This window comes from Hydra vulgaris, chromosome 02 (genome assembly GCF_038396675.1).
Source record: "Hydra vulgaris chromosome 02, alternate assembly HydraT2T_AEP".
Taxonomy (NCBI): Eukaryota; Metazoa; Cnidaria; class Hydrozoa; order Anthoathecata; family Hydridae; genus Hydra; species Hydra vulgaris.
Genome location: NC_088921.1, coordinates 26,680,235 through 26,696,798, shown reverse-complemented (window position 1 = coordinate 26,696,798; position 16,564 = coordinate 26,680,235). Strand labels below are relative to the sequence as shown.

Below are 16,564 nucleotides of genomic sequence, written 5' to 3'. Positions count from 1 at the left end.
AAAATGGTAGTGTTAGTCCTGTGTTGTTTTAATTGATGAGATGTATTTACAAATGGGTGTCCAATATCATGCAGGAAGTTTGATTGGTGCTGCTGATGTTGGTAATTTCTGTTCATTTATAGTTGTATTCATGGTGGCTAGCTTAAAAAAATCAATTTCCTTTGTTATCAAGGCCTGTCCAGGGTTTCAAATTTCTGGTTTTTTGATTAGTTCACATATAGAAGAAACATTCGAAACTTTATATAAAGCATCTATTATGGTACAAACAACAGTATGGTACAATAACTAACAATCATGCAACATATGTTTCAGAATTCAAGATTCTTTGATGAGTTTCACGGTATTATTCATGTTGAAGCTGGTGAAATTTCTTGAAGTAAATTGCATAATGTTTATAAAAAAAAAATGAATTACTACCTGCTAACTTAAAAAAAGCTTTCAAATTAACTGCCCAAACTTTACATCCTGGAAACGACAAACATAGTGTTCCATTAGAAGACATTTCAGTAAATATCGTCAAATGAGTGGTGGTAGATTTTTTTTCAGTTTATGTGAAGTTCGAAACTCTGAAAAAATATTATGCATGAATTCTCGAATTAAAGCCAATATCAATAGTTGGACAAGCAATCTGAAATCTGATACAAAAATGACCTTTTATTAAAATTGGAAAAATTTAGCAACGATATTCAGGAGAATCAGCTGTCTCATAACTCTTATAAAGTTGCCATCAATGTAGCTGGTTACATCACAAAAAAGGTTGTAAATAAATCTAACTGTGCTAACTGTTTGACAACATTAAGTTTCAATCAAGTCTCAACAGAATATCTTGAAATTCTGTCACCTGGCAGATTAACAAAACCTTCTAAAGCATTAGCTAACTATGTTTGTAATGGGTTTATAATTTTGGACATTTTGAAGAAATTATTAAGTATTTTCAATATAGAAAAAGTGCATCCTAGTTGGCACTAAAAACGTATCAAGCAAATGATAGCGGCTTTATGTGTATAGAACCCGAGGAAAGGGGAAGGAATTTGCTAAACGCAATTGTTACCAACATATAATTCAACAATGAGCAACAGATTAAAAATGGAAACATCAGAAAAGATGAAGTTGCTGCCTTTAAAGTTCGACAAACCATGAAAGACAAATAAATAAATGCAACAATAGTATATATTTTTAACAACATAGTATATATATTTTTTCTTTGAGAGATAAAAGAATCTTAACTTGATAAAACTTTGGTAATATAAATGTTGTTGTTTTAATTTAAATATTAGTGTAAATATGATGCAAATTTCAAAAAAGAAATGGTAATAGTTTTACTAAGATATTCCTGTTAATGTTAGTTGTTTGAATCAATAATTTAGAAACAAAAAGAGATTGTATAGTTAAAAATAATAGAGGCCTCATATCCGCCCACTAATTTTTTGCAAGGCAACAAATCCAACCGTGTTATATTGTAGGCCATGGTATTACTTGATGAACAATTATATTACATAAAGATAGTGGAGATTTTAGTCCCAATTTTTTTAACAAAAATGGCAAATAAATGTGGCAAACAAACATGGCGAGCAAACATGGGGAAGCTTTTTTAAGCACTTTTTTTTTTTCTTATATTGTGGTCAAAATACATATATATTTTTTATTTTGATTTACTCCCAACAAGGCTGCAAACAACCACAATTAAGTTAGGAGTTATAAAACAAAGAATAGAGTTAAAAAGCAAGGAAATGGTAACAGAAGATTCGAATATAGAGTGAAAAAGTCATGCTACTTTGTCTATTTAAGCATAGCATTCATTTTCATAAAATTTTTTTATGAAATGAGTAAACACAGCCAATTAATAGCAAATTTTATTTGTAAATTTGTATTGGTAAGGCAAATTTTAAGTAAGTTATACCCTACATGTATATTTTTTATTTTAAAAAATTGCCGAAGACTTTTATAGATTTAAGGCACGCCATGCCAAAAGGTACCAAGTCTTCGAGAACTAGTTTAGGAGGTAATAAGCAGTGACCTCAAGAAAGTGACCTCGTTAAAATTCAAAAAAAAAATTTTCATATTTAAATCAACAACAAACTTATAAAATAAGGAAAAAAAGGTACAAAGTCTTTGTACTCAATAAAAAGTCTTTTTATTTGCGGTTTTTAGAAATACTTTGTTTAAAAGTTGTTATTTTTCAGTCTTTCAGATTTTTGTTAATAAAAATACTTGCTAAGTTTTTATATAATATGCATAATTTTTAAAAAAATGCAGGCATAACACTTGCAGAGTATTTAGTAAACGTATTTAAAAGCACTTAAAGTTCAATGAATATCACTGTGCAAAAAAGCGAATAATATCCTTCTTCAATTTTTCAAAATAAATCTTTTTTTTTTTAAACATTCACAATTTATTTTGTTAGAATTTATAATAATAATAATATTAATAGTTGATTAATATTAATTTTTTTTTCAACGCACAGTAAACAGGAGGTTGTTTACAAAAATACAGGGTGTTCCGAAATGGTCGGCCCCATTTTGTAGCCCAATAGTTTTGGCAAGTTTTGTTGGAATGACCTCAAATTTTCACAGCTTGTGTAGAAACATTTCAAGTTTATGTGTGTAATGTTTGGCATTTTTATCTTTTCAGGTTAAGAAATGGCGCTCACTTTGAAAGAAAAGGCATTTTGTGTGTAAGAGTATGCTTGGACTCGGTCACCAACAGTGACTGAGTCCAAGTCACTGTTGGTGACTGTGCAGCGTGTCTTCTTCACAAAATTTGCAAAGAAAGCACCAATTGCAAAACAATTTAGAACTTGGCACTAAATGTTTCAATAAAAGAGCTGCTTATGCATGCCTAAATTGCCTATACGGCCATTAACATCAGCAGAGACAGTGGAGCAGGTTCGTGAAGCCTTCCTGCGTAGTGCTCGGAAAAATGTTAGAAGAGCAAGTGTGGAAACCCACATTCCACAAACAACAGTTTGGCAAATTCTGAGAAAGCAATTGTTTTTTAAACCTTATAACCTGCAGCTTGTTCAGGCCTTGAGAGGGAGGTGATAAGCAACAACATCAAGAATTTTGTGTTGAAATGCAAGATAAACTCTAAGAAGACGATTTCGATGATTGGCTAGTTTTTAGTGATGAATCATTTCACACAAGCGGCAAAGGTAATAAATATAATGTTTGCATTTTGGGCGAAGAAAATCCTCATCGCACAGTTGAATACGAGACGGACTCACCAAAAGTTAATGTGTTTTGTGCAATATCCAAGAAAAAAGTTTATGGGCCATTTTTCTTCTAAGGAAATGTGAACGGAGATGTTTATCTTAATGCTTTAAAATTGGTTAATTGATCAACATAGAAAATGAAGACAAATTTTCATTTTTCAGCAGGATGGGACTCCACCTAATTGGAAGCTCACTGTATGAGCCAATAAAGTTCTGCCAGAGAGATGGATTGGTCAAGGAACTGAAGAAGACGATTTGCTTCTAAAATGGCCACCACAATCACCCGACCTTTTTCCGTGTGACTTTTTCTTCTGGGGTTATGTGAAAGGACTAGTATTCGTACCTCCTCTTCCAGCTAAAATTGAAGAACTGAAAACAGAGAATTAAAGCTCATATTGAACATTTATGAATATCTGTCATAGAACCAACAAATATTTGTACTTTTCTTTGTAAATTTAACCAATAAAACTTATGACCTTAAACATAAGTGTATTTAGTTTCATTAAGATCCATCAAGTATTTTCCGAGATATGGGTATTTAGAATGGGTCAACCATTTTGGAACACCCTGTATATTTCCAACTAACTTACAACACTTGCATAATTTTTTTCAGGTTTTATAATTAATGAACTTACTTTTGTGTTTTTCTCAAAAACATGTTACAAAATGTTTCACCCAAAAGTTTGTTGAAAACTCTATTACCTTCATATATCTGCCATTTATGAAAATGTCAAGATGCTTTTTTTTTGTAGATTTTTCTTTCATCAATTCAGATATGGTAATAACTAAAACTTTTTTTTTAAGACTTGATACCTTTGCCTGGTAGGCACCTCATTTGTTAAGAAAGTAATATTTCATTTGTATACTTTATGTTTAAATGGACAACCAAAGTAACAAATTATTCTTTTTAACAAAATCAATTTTGATTTTATAGTTTTAAAACTTTAAAATAATTATATAAAATGAAAATTTATAAAATATATTTACATAAAAAAACAGTTATAAATATTTTATTACATTTTATTTCTCAGGTTTGATGGCCTGAATATCAGTCTTGTTACCATGACTTCACGAGTTATTCTCTTACTCTCAAGTGTGTATGATAATATTCAACTGGAAGGAGATTATAGTCTCCAAAATCAAGGATTGAATATTTTTGTTAAAAGCACAGCTTGTGATCGCTTACGTTATATAATTGAAAATGTGCATTTGCCATCTTTGCTTTTAGATTTGTTTCTAACAACATACCATAAGGTATTCTATATGTTTTTTTGATTTTTTTTTTAAATTAAATTTCACTATTGAAATTTTTTTTTAATAGCCATTTATCCAAAACCTCTCTAAACACAAATCTTGTTTTTCAGCGGAAGATGTTTATAAAATTCTTTATTTAGACTCTAAATAATCTAATGAAGCAAAATGAAAATTTGAAAATTGATCAGTCTGAATTAAAAGTTGAAAGTTTAAGTGATGGTAATTAAAAACTATTTTAGAATTAAAATTTGAGTTCATTATACTTGATTGTGCTTTTACTTTTTTTTTTTGTTTTACTTTTGTTTTGTTTTTAAAACTTATGTTTGAACATTAGAAGATTCTTTGGAAGAAGGATCAATGCTTGGAAGTTTTTTTGTCAAAACTATTAATGACAATGAGGCAGAGTCAACTGTAACAGTCAAAGAAAATGAAAGAAATGCAAGTTCTCAATCAACTGAAATTGTAAGTTTTTTACAAAAATACATTCTTTATAAAAAAATGAATGATCTTTGTGATTTGTTAATATTTAATTGATGATAATTATAATTGATTATAAAAAAATTTATGGTAGTTATTGATAAGGGATTAATAATTAATCTCAGAAAATATTAGGATATATATATATATATATATATATATATATACTATATATATATATATATATATATATATATATATATATATATATATATATATATATATATATATATACAAACACACACTTTCAAAAATAAGATCTCGCTCTATTCTTAAAACTTTTTAGTGGTTCTCACAAGCAGCTCTGTTAAATTTTTCTAAAATAATTTTGGGTTAAGGTACTAAAGTCTGAATTTTGCAATGTGACCCTAAATGTTGAAAACAAGGACCGAAATTATATAAAATTTTCAAAAATAATTGTTATTCTATAAAAAAACATAAAAAAATTATTTTAATCAAACACCTTGTAAAAATGAACTTTTTTTTGCTAAAAAATGTTTTTTTGCCAAAATAGTTTTTTTTTTATAAAATAATAGCTTTTTTCAAAATTTTTAAAAACTTATTGAATAAAAATTGTTTAAAAATTTAAAATGCTTTTTTCACATTTAGTTACTTTTTATGCTGTCACATCTAACATATTTATTTTTATCCTTTTTTAAATTTTCATGAAATTTTGCTTCATTTCAGACCAAACATAATGCATTTTTGAAAACTTTTTTTTTTGATAATATTAGGAACTCATTATATATTCAAGGGTCTTGAGGGACCCCTCAAAATATTTTTTATTCTAAAATTTTTAAATCGAGTGTTTTTTTTTTATCATGTGGAACACATTAAGGGGGTGCACAGTGGGCCAGGCGGTGGACAAAACCTAAAAAATAAATATTTATTATATTCAAAACCATATATTAAAACATATTTGTAATACTCTAATTTTAAGTTTTGAAAATTCTTTTGAGTATAATAGTATCTTTTAAAGCCACAAAAATTAATTGCGGTTTCATGTATAATGAAAAACTTTTTTTTTTTAAAAAGTGTGAAATTTTTTTTTTTATACATAGCTATAATAAACAGTAACTTTTAAAATTTTATAAGCTTACGGAATTAGTTTATATATTTAAAATATTTAACAGTAAAGCTTTTCGAAAAAAAATCTAAAGTAAAGGTCAGTCTTTATAATACACTTATAATCCGGCTTTAAAATAACGAGGTGAATTTTTAATATTTATTACTTTTATTTTGTACAATAAGTGTCATAATTTAGGGAACCTATATTAAATACTTGAACTAGTAAATGTAGTATTTATACAACCAATTTGAACTAAATACATTGCCCCTAACTTCCCCTTTTGGGTGTCTTAAACATTTTAAAACAATGACTTGTAACTTATGTTATTTGCTTGAAATCAACTTTTATTTCTTGTAAGCAAAAATACATGTTATTTTGTTTGTTATTTAATTCAATACAAATTGCACTGCTTACTTAACAATTTTTTTGCTTTTTTATTTAGTAATAAAATAAAAATTGGTGACATTTGTGGACTTTTACAACAAAATAAACTAGTTCCTAATGATATACCATTCTTTTCATTGAAGTTAACTGTTCTAGTTTCTGCAGATATTAAACTAGAGGACTCTGAGTGAAAAACTTTATAAAATTATAAAAAGTTAATAGCTGCAAACAATAATACTCATTTTTAGAGAAGTAATGAAAATTGGCTAACTCAAGATTTTCAATACACCTATGGCACATTAAATGCCACATCAGTTAATGAAGTTGGGAAACATGTGGCTCTTTTGAAAAGCTTGTAACAGAACAAAAAGAATAAGCCTAAGAATGTTAGTAATATTTTATTTAGCCATAAATTACTTCATGCAATAAAATTAAAACTAAGAAGTGAGTTTAAGTACAAAACTGGCACAAAAATTTCTGAGATTTGAAATAAAAACCCCATTAAATTTGTTTAGATTTATTCACCTGATAAAACTTTATCATTAACTATTAATGGTGATATATCAAAATCAACATACCAGCTTCTAAGAAATGGTGCTGAAAAAAAAGGCTGCCACATATTCTTTATATAATGGTATAAAATTTCCAAAAGCTAAATGCTATCCCAAGAACATTCAAATAGATGGCTAGTCAGTACAAATATTGCTAAAAGATCATCTAAAATATACTCTTAAAAAGCTATGTGATATACAAACTACTGTGGTAATCACAATGCTAAGGAATTAACTAAACTAACATTAAATGCAAGGCTGCTATAGGATATAGTGTTTACAAACAAGTAAGTTAAAATGAAAGTAGTGACATATGAAGAGTGCCTGTTGATTATTTGTATAGTACCTTAAGAACTCAGTAGACTTTATAATAATAAAAACGTTGTAATTCACCTAGAATCTGCAGCCAATATATTAAAAATAAAAGTAATACATTATTATATATAGGGATTATAAATAATCTACAGACTTATTCAAAATGTCGTGAACATGTAATAATATCAATAATAGAGTTCGAAATCTATTCACTTATTTATATTTTTTATTTATTCCTATATATTTATTTATATATTTCAAATTGATTATATAATATATCGATAATAGAGTTTCAAATCTAGTGATAAATTTTTTTTTGCGAAGTAAGTGGTAAATTTCCGAAGCATTTTTATTTTTAAAGTTTGTTGCATCAATTTTTATTTTAAGTTTATTTCACCAGAAGAGTTTGTTATTCAGTTCCACGATTTTAAGAAGTTATATGATTTAAAATTAAAAGAATTTAAATCTGCGTTTTTAAAGTTTTATAAAGTTTGTTAAATAATTTTTAGTATTTGCAACTATTTAAATTAAATTTATAATAAAAGTAAATATATCTTAATAAAAAGTCATTCTTTGGACATATAAAGGGTTTTAGTAAAAAAAAAAAAGATCAAAATAATTTTGTCCACCATATGTCTAATATCCGGCCCACTGTGGGGTGGCAGCGTATGTTTTTCAAAAATGTTGTTTTTTAGGATATATATATATATATATATATATATATATATATATATATATATATATATATATATATATATATATATATATATATATATATATATATATATAATATATTATATATATAATATATATATATATAATATATTATATATACAATATATATATTATATATATATACATTATATATATATATATATATATATATATATATATATATATATATATATATATATATATATATATATATATATATATATATATATATGTATATATATATATATATATATTATATATTGTGTGTCGTCACACTGAAATAGCCTGACTCGCAGCAGAGTTTTTTGTTTATTAATATTTATCTGTAAAGTCTTCTGATTTTTAATATTTTTATTCCAGAGTTTTTTATTATAAAAATAATCTTTTGAAAATGTTATTGCAAAATGTGTCAAGATTTAAAAGTATCATGTTATTTTATTATTATATATTTTTTTAATATGTATATAAGTGTGTGTGCGTGTGTGTGTGTGTGTGTATATATATATATATATATATATATATATATATATATATATATATATATATATATATATATATATATTATATATATATGTGTGTATACACACACATATATATATATTTACATACTTGTATATAGATAGTGTATATGAAAAATTATATAACGCACTGTTGTGTACTCATTATTAAACGAAGTATATGCTACTTTAAATGCTTTTTAAAGTTTTCTTTTAAAAAATTGCAAGGAATAAAATCTTCATAGATCAAAATATTGTTTTAATAATAAACACACTTTTGTAAGTAACAAGCTGTCTGGTTGTCCTGCTGGGCTACTAACAGACTTTTTTTTTTTAATTTCGGCGCTCTTAGAGAAATTGAGTCATCCAGTGCCACTGGACGACCATGAGTGTACACCCCTGATATATATATATATATATATATATATATATATATATATATATATATATATATATATATATATATATATATATATATATATATATATATATATATATATATATATATATATATATGTAAATATATATGTAAATATATATGTATATATATATATATATCATAAAAATATTTTAAGCTCGTACTCCTTGCAAGCAGTTTAATTGAATTCATTAGCAAGTTCTTTCCGGTTTGTGCTGAAAATGGGTTCAGAGAAAAAATTAAAGAATCTTTTACTGATGAAAAACTAGATGGACTTGCTAAAATTATTATGGGACATTCTTTTGGTGGTTCGTTTGAGGTTAGAGAAATCAAGGAAAATATTTCAAAATTGTTCGGATATTTTATAACAACAGGGCTGTTTCAGGAAACTCAAATGGTATTTTTTTTATATATATTAATGTACACTTTTCATAACTTTGTTATTAAAAATTTTTTTAATTCTTTGTTAATATTTGTTATTAATATTTGTTAAAATATTCGTTATTAATGTTTGTTAAAATATTTGTTATTAATGTTTGTTAAAATATTTGTTATTAATATTTATAATATTTGTTATTAATATTTATAATATTTGTTATTAATATTTATAATATTTGTTATTAATATTTATAATATTTGTTGTTAATATTTATAATATTTGTTAAGATTTTTCTAATTCCTTGTTAATTAATTTTTTTTTCATATGAGTACACTTATCATAACTTTGTTAATAAAATAGTTAAAAATTTTTCTCTAGAATATGCTGTTAAAAACATTAGGGATATCTGTTCAAAATGAGTCATCATACCGGCAGTTAAACTTAAGCATACACGTTCTTAGAATATTTATTCAACTTGTATTGCTGGATACATCAGGGGATTTAGGGGTAAACTCTTGGAAGTGTTTAATAAGCACTTTGGTTGATTCAGCTGAAAATGTTTCAAAGGAATGTAAGTAAAGTTTTTTTTAATACTTGATTTGTTGCTTGGCCTTTATTTTTATGTACTAACTACAAAACTTATAAACTAACTACAAAAAATGTTTATATAAAATAGCATGGCTACTTGGCCACAGTTGGCTGGTCTCTAAGTTTCTGTACTAAGAAGAAGCCACCTATATAGGATGAAATACATAATCTATAGATTAATTTTTGGAAAAATCAAATTAGATCCAAGGAAAAAATAAAACAAATCACTTTTAAGTTGTTTGTTTTTGCATGAAAAAATTAATAGAATAAACTCTTATATATTAAAAAATTAATAGAATAAACTCTTATATATTTAAAAATGCCTTAGTATTGACACCTGAGATATCAATTAAGAGAGAACAGGTGGCATAAAGTGCCCTTAATTTTCCAAATTTATGTATTTCAAAATGTTTATTATACCATTGAAGTACCTTTAAATAACTTCAAAAATAAGGAACTTTTTCTTTTATCTCTAAAAAATTATATCTAAAAAATTAAAAATGCTTTTTATTAAAATTTTAAGTATTCTAAACACGAAATTAAAAAATCCTTTCAACTTTATTACTCTTATTTATGATTACAGTCTGTGATAGAAAACTTGAGTCAAAATACTTTTCTAAAATCTTGACTAATTTTATTTAACATGGAACAACATTTGACAGACTCAGGTTGATTTAAAATGTATGTCTTTTTAAATGTATTCTTGATTCAGCGCAAAAAAAGTTTTTTTTTTCTATATTTATTTTGCTGTATCAGCAAAAAAAGTCCGCTATGGTAATTTTTTTTCAGAACATAGTAAAATTAAAGCAAAATTAAGCCATTTAGCGTCAACTTAGGTCATCATCATCATCATCATCATCATCATCATCATCATCATCATCATCATCATCATCATCATCATCATCATCATCATCGTTGTGGTCATTGTGTCATCATCATCTACAACAACATCATTCAGTTTAAAATATTTAAATTATTGACAAATATTATTATTAGTTTCTTTATGGTTTTTTCATTTTCTTTGCACATGTCTAGACCTAAATGTACAGCATGCTCAAGCAATGATCATGGTGCTTCAACTGCTTTCTAAGGACAAAAAAGAGATCATTTTTAATAAGATCATGCAAGCGCTTGGTCGTTTGTCTACATTAAACATCAAAAGCGCTATACATGTAGCACATCTTATTCTCTTATTTGATTATATGATACATTCAGGATATTCTACAAAAAACATGGATCTAATTGCACAGGTATTTATATATTTTTTCTTCCTTTTTTTGTTGATGTTGTAATAACTTAAATTAATCTGTAAAAAAACCTTTTAGGTGCAACACAACATTCTTTCAGCAGATGTAGATAAACCGTCTTATGTGAAAAGTTTCTTTAAAGAAGAAGATGAGCTAAAAAGTGATACAATAGTATTTTATGGACTTATTGAGCAGGATAAAATAGACACTGAGGTTTGCATTTACTTTTTTCGATTTTTCTTGTTATGATCTAATGACAAGAACTATGATAAGGCTCTCAATGCTACTATGATCTGCCTAATCATGATCTAATATTATCACAGTCAGATGATTTTGATGATGATATCTCAATGATGCTGTCTTTTTATAGTTCTTCAGTTTTTTTTTCTGTTTTTTTTTATTAATTATTTTTGCATTAGAAGTTTTATAGGAAAGTTATGTGATTCTTTACAAATAACTTATTTATAGGTTCTTACTTTTCTGAAAAATACTCCAGACTATAGTCAGTGGTATTCTTCTATTCTAACTCTTCTAGCACAAATGATAAATAAGTTTGCAGGTGGAGAGTTGCTTGATAGGCTTGGAGCTCGAAATGCATCTTTATACATTTGGAATTGGCTTCCAGAACTTCCTATAGCTACTGAATGGATTAACAATATATTTAACTTGGATGCGGTAAGTTTGTTGCACTTTAAAGTTGTTGTGTTTTGATTAATAATAAATTAATAATATTTAATAGATAATTAAATTATTTTACTAAATTTTTATTTAAATTTTTATTCAGGAAAAATCGTCTTTTGAAGAATACTTATTTTATATATGTTGGATGCCATCAACATTTGAGATGACTGCTGAGCAAATCAAGAGCAACCTTATGGTATTTTATAAAGATTTTTTTTAAATGTTTTTAAAGACAATATGTGTTCCTCTATTACAACTGTTCCTCTATTTACATCTGTTTCTCTATTTATATCTGTTCCTCTATTTACATCTGTTTCTCTGTTTATATATGTTCCTCTATTTACATCTGTTTCTCTATTTATATATGTTCCTCTATTTACATATGTTACTTTATTTACATTTTCTATTTTTATTTAAATGTACTTTTTAACCAATTAATTCAAATAAAAAAATTTGTTTAATTAAGTTTAATTAAGAATCAATTTTTTTATTTATTTATTTCAATTCACCTCCCCTGAAGGCCACTACAGTCGAAAAGGCTACTTTTAATTGTGGTTGCAACCCTCTTTCAACTCTATAACTCATAATCACAAACCTTATTGAACAAGGCTGCTATGCAGAGAAACAAGTTGAGCGTGATACTACCAGGGACATGGTGGGTATTGAACTCAGAATATCTCTCAAATGAGTCGAGCGCTCTACCACTACAACATTACCTACTATTTTCAATACTTTTCCGCTCTACCACTACAACATTACCATACTATTTTCAATACTTTTTCTGATTTTCATGTATCATGGTTACCTACATAAATTAAAATAAATTGGGTAGCTTTTTATGTATGTTTCTATACAGTGAATTAGGGAGTTTCATCTGGTATTGTTTTGTAGCTGAACTATACACTCTCCTTTTTCACGCAACCATACCTCAAAAGAAATATTGAATGGTTAATCTCAAACTTTTATATACTTTTTATATTTGAAGTTAAGTAATAGTAATAATAATAATACATAATAATATTTACAAGTAGTTAATGTGTATTGCGAAAAATATTTTGGCACTATAACCACTTGTTTATGTGGGTGTGATACTTCCTTTTCTAAAAGATTTAAATAGTGTGCGGAACACCCACATGTTAAGAGATTTGGATATGTTGCTTTGACTAAATCCTTTATTTTTTTCATCTTATTTTCATTATCTGTTGCCACAGTAAATACTTCTTTCTTGTATGTTTCCTTAAGATCTTTAATGACATTACAAAGGAGTTTGGTACAATAGTTGACTGTTTTACTATTTGATGCACAATCTGTTATGCATAGCAGTTCTGACTTAAATCCAACATATGCACTGTGAGCTATAATAGTAACACCACTTTATCTATCTTTTTAATTGTAATTTTTTTCTCATTTTGAGTATGAGATTGTTACCTTCTGTATACTTGTGTAAAATTTCAAATTTCTTTTGGCAATATTTTAAATAGGGTTTTACTTGTTCTATCTTGTTTCTAAGCAAAGCATGGCAATAATTATAAAAAGCTTTTGTACTGTTTTCAACTTCAGTTACTTCCTCCCATTCTCCACCCTTCTTTTCACCCACGTCCCCTTGACATTTTTAGTTATAAAAAAATATTATTTTTAAATCTAACATAGATCAATACATATAGGTTTAAATTAGGTTTTTTTTTTTATTATTACAGTTTCAAAATATTTTTACAACTTTTTTTGAAAATAATTTGAATAATCCTTTTTATAAATTATTAAATAACATATAAAATATATTGAATTAAAATTCAACAGCACTAAAAAACTTTAAAAAACAAAAAACATCAAAAGTACTCAAAAAAAACCCTCTGGGCCAGATTTTTGAAAAAAAACCAAGGTTTTTGCCAAACCTGCTTAAAAGCACCAATGCTTTAGAGCACCAATGCTTAAGAACACTAATACTTTAGAGCACCAATGCTTAAGAGCACCAATGCTTTACAGCACCAATATTCTCAGATGATTTATCTAATCCTCTAAATTTTTTTCTTGCAACTTATGATTTTATTTTTTGTAATTGAAAAAAAGATATAATTATAATTAATAATAATGCATTGGAACTATTATAAAGTTTAATTTTATTTTCACTTTTTATATCATTGATTTTTATTTTAATTATATGAACTGTTGTTTTTGTTTTTAATCTTATTAATATTTTTAACCTTTATAGGTTCAATCATCTTTTGACACAATAGTATCAGAAAGAAAACTTTTTACTGATGATATTTCGTCTTCGATTGATTACTTTGGAAGAATAATATCATTACTATCAAACTTGCTAAATTCTACTCACCTGCTCAAGTTCTCACCATATGCTATTAGTGATAGCATTATTAATTTTGCAGGGCTTCTTGTTGACCAATATATGACTCATAAGAAGGTCGAGTTACTCAAATATGCAAAAGAATTTAGAAATTTTATTGAACAAATGATGCTGCTATTAAATTTGGCAGTCAGGAAAGCAAAGTAAATATTAATTTAGATGTTTTAAATATTTTATTATTATTTATAAAGTTTTTATATTTACACATTAGGTAAATAGTTTTTAAATTTTAGTTGCACTAAATATATAATAAAGTTTTTTTTGGTGACGGGAAAGTCAAAGTCAATTTTTGATGTGCATGGTATTTTTTCGCTTCTGCTTTTAAAATGTTCCTGGAAACTTTAGACTATTTTTTTTGTTGTTGCTAAAACTGAACTGCCAATATTAAAGTGCCAATATTAAAGTGAAAGTCTCTCACTTTCTGATCATCCAAACCTATCATTGAGAAAATTTGGTATCTTTATTTTATTATTCACATTGGTTCTATGCTTAAAAAAATATAAAAACAAAAAAGACTCATGCCTAAAAACCTGCATGCTTATTTTAGCCAACTCCAGTCTGTTATTCCTCACATTGGGTTTTTTAGAAACAGGCCTGAGAGTAAACCAAAGTTTGTCTTTCAACATCTTTTAAAACTTTTCCTTCAATGGTCTTTTAATCAAAAGAAGTTACATTATTTTTGTCATAATCGTAATCAGGGCTTTTAAAGATGTTTGAACTTTGCGAATTAATTTATGTGTTAAGTAATGAATTAGTTATTTATTATTGGGATTACCAACTTATATCATGGATTATCAGGATAATCAGGATTATCTAGTTTTCTTTTTGGTCACTGCTTCTAAGCTTAATGATATGATTGGCTAGTAGTAAGTGATATGATTGGCTAGTAGTAAAAGGCAATTAGAAAGCTAATATTTGTCTTCCAGTCCTAATAAATAAATCTTTGTTAGAACCAGTGTTGCTCCAAATTGTATCAAACAAAGTCCATATAAGCATGCAGAAGCTTCCAGAAGTTTCCAGAAGAAGCATCTTGTCCATATAATTTTGAAATGATTCTTTAAGTATTCTTTTTTCTCTGATTCATTTTGAACTAAGTCTTATTTTCAAAATAAATTATACCTAAACTATAGATAGCAGTGTCTTTATATTGAATTTAGCCAGTTATGAAGTCTATTCTGCAATTTTTTCAATCTTCTTTTATGCAATTGAATTGCAAGCTTTGTATTTGGTAACATCAGCTCTATATTAAAGCTCTTTGCATTCTTGAAGATGAAGGGTGTATATCAAATGTAGGATAAACCTACATTTAACTATAACCTGTATTACTCCGTTGTCAACAAGTTAGGGTAAGTTTATTATTATTGAACGAGGCACCTGCGTAAAAAAAAGTCTTCATAATGTCCTTAACTTCATAACGCAGAAAATTTATTTTCATCAACAGTATATTTTTCTGCGGATATATGAGCAATTTTTTTTTTAAATCGTCTCTCCAAAAATCTCTGGATATATCACTGATTACACATAATTATAAAATACTGGTTATAGTATATTTTATAAAATAACAAAATAAGTCTAAACTAAGTACAAAACAATAAAATAAAAGATTTCTGCAAAATTTTTGTAAATTTGTTCTGCCATCATCGTTTTTAACAACTTTTGTGAGCTTTGTGTCATTTGTGTATATTTTGCAAATATCTGATATGAATATTTGATATGAATTGACAGGTTGTTTATGATTATAACAAAAAGCATCGGTACTGTGAATTGAATGATCATTTATTATATAATATCATATATTATGCCAATTGAACATTAAGAAAATTGATTCTTATTTGACTTAACTTGAAATCCTGCTTTTATCCATGGTGTTTTAATCTTAAATTCTTCTTTATTTTTTTATTCTTCTTACACATTTTTTTTTTATTCTTCTTACCCATAATGTTTTAACCAATCCTAAAAATGCAGGCTTCTACTTCACATCTCTTATAACTTTAAATTGTTAGGAGGGCATAATAAAATTTTAAGTCTAAATAAATTTTAAGTTAGATATTTACTTTTAATTTATGGCTCAGTTTCATTTATGGTATGATATTTTGTGCTTATAATTTGGTGTTATAATATACAACTTTCCCTTTTTTTTTTATCTTTCACATCCCCCCCCCCCTCCTTCTTTCCATTTTAAATTCGATCTAATTTGATAATCTTTAATTGCTTACACATTCCTATACAATTTCATTTTATATAAATAAGTTACTAACAATCAAATAATTATTTAAGTTATTTTAAAATAAGATAATGTATTTGACAAATACAAATTAAATAAAACATTTTCTAGCAACTTACAAAATAATGCAATAGTTTGTGTATACTGGAAAACAAAATGAAAAGTTATTCATAATTATTGTAACATTCATAAC

At 26.3% G+C, this 16,564-nt stretch overlaps 1 protein-coding gene across 1 annotated transcript in view; it reads left to right on the top strand.

Annotated features, from left to right (window-relative positions):
* The window catches only part of LOC101237477 (E3 ubiquitin-protein ligase UBR4), a 126,183-nt gene that overhangs the window by 20,485 nt on the left and 89,134 nt on the right, over positions 1–16,564 (top strand). The window contains exons 8-17 of the mRNA XM_065790452.1: positions 4,243–4,465; positions 4,606–4,684; positions 4,800–4,927; positions 9,048–9,287; positions 9,648–9,840; positions 10,893–11,107; positions 11,183–11,317; positions 11,573–11,779; positions 11,889–11,981; positions 13,995–14,290. Coding sequence (XP_065646524.1) covers positions 4,243–4,465; positions 4,606–4,684; positions 4,800–4,927; positions 9,048–9,287; positions 9,648–9,840; positions 10,893–11,107; positions 11,183–11,317; positions 11,573–11,779; positions 11,889–11,981; positions 13,995–14,290 — 1,809 coding nt within the window. The remainder of the gene's footprint in view (positions 1–4,242; positions 4,466–4,605; positions 4,685–4,799; positions 4,928–9,047; positions 9,288–9,647; positions 9,841–10,892; positions 11,108–11,182; positions 11,318–11,572; positions 11,780–11,888; positions 11,982–13,994; positions 14,291–16,564) is intronic.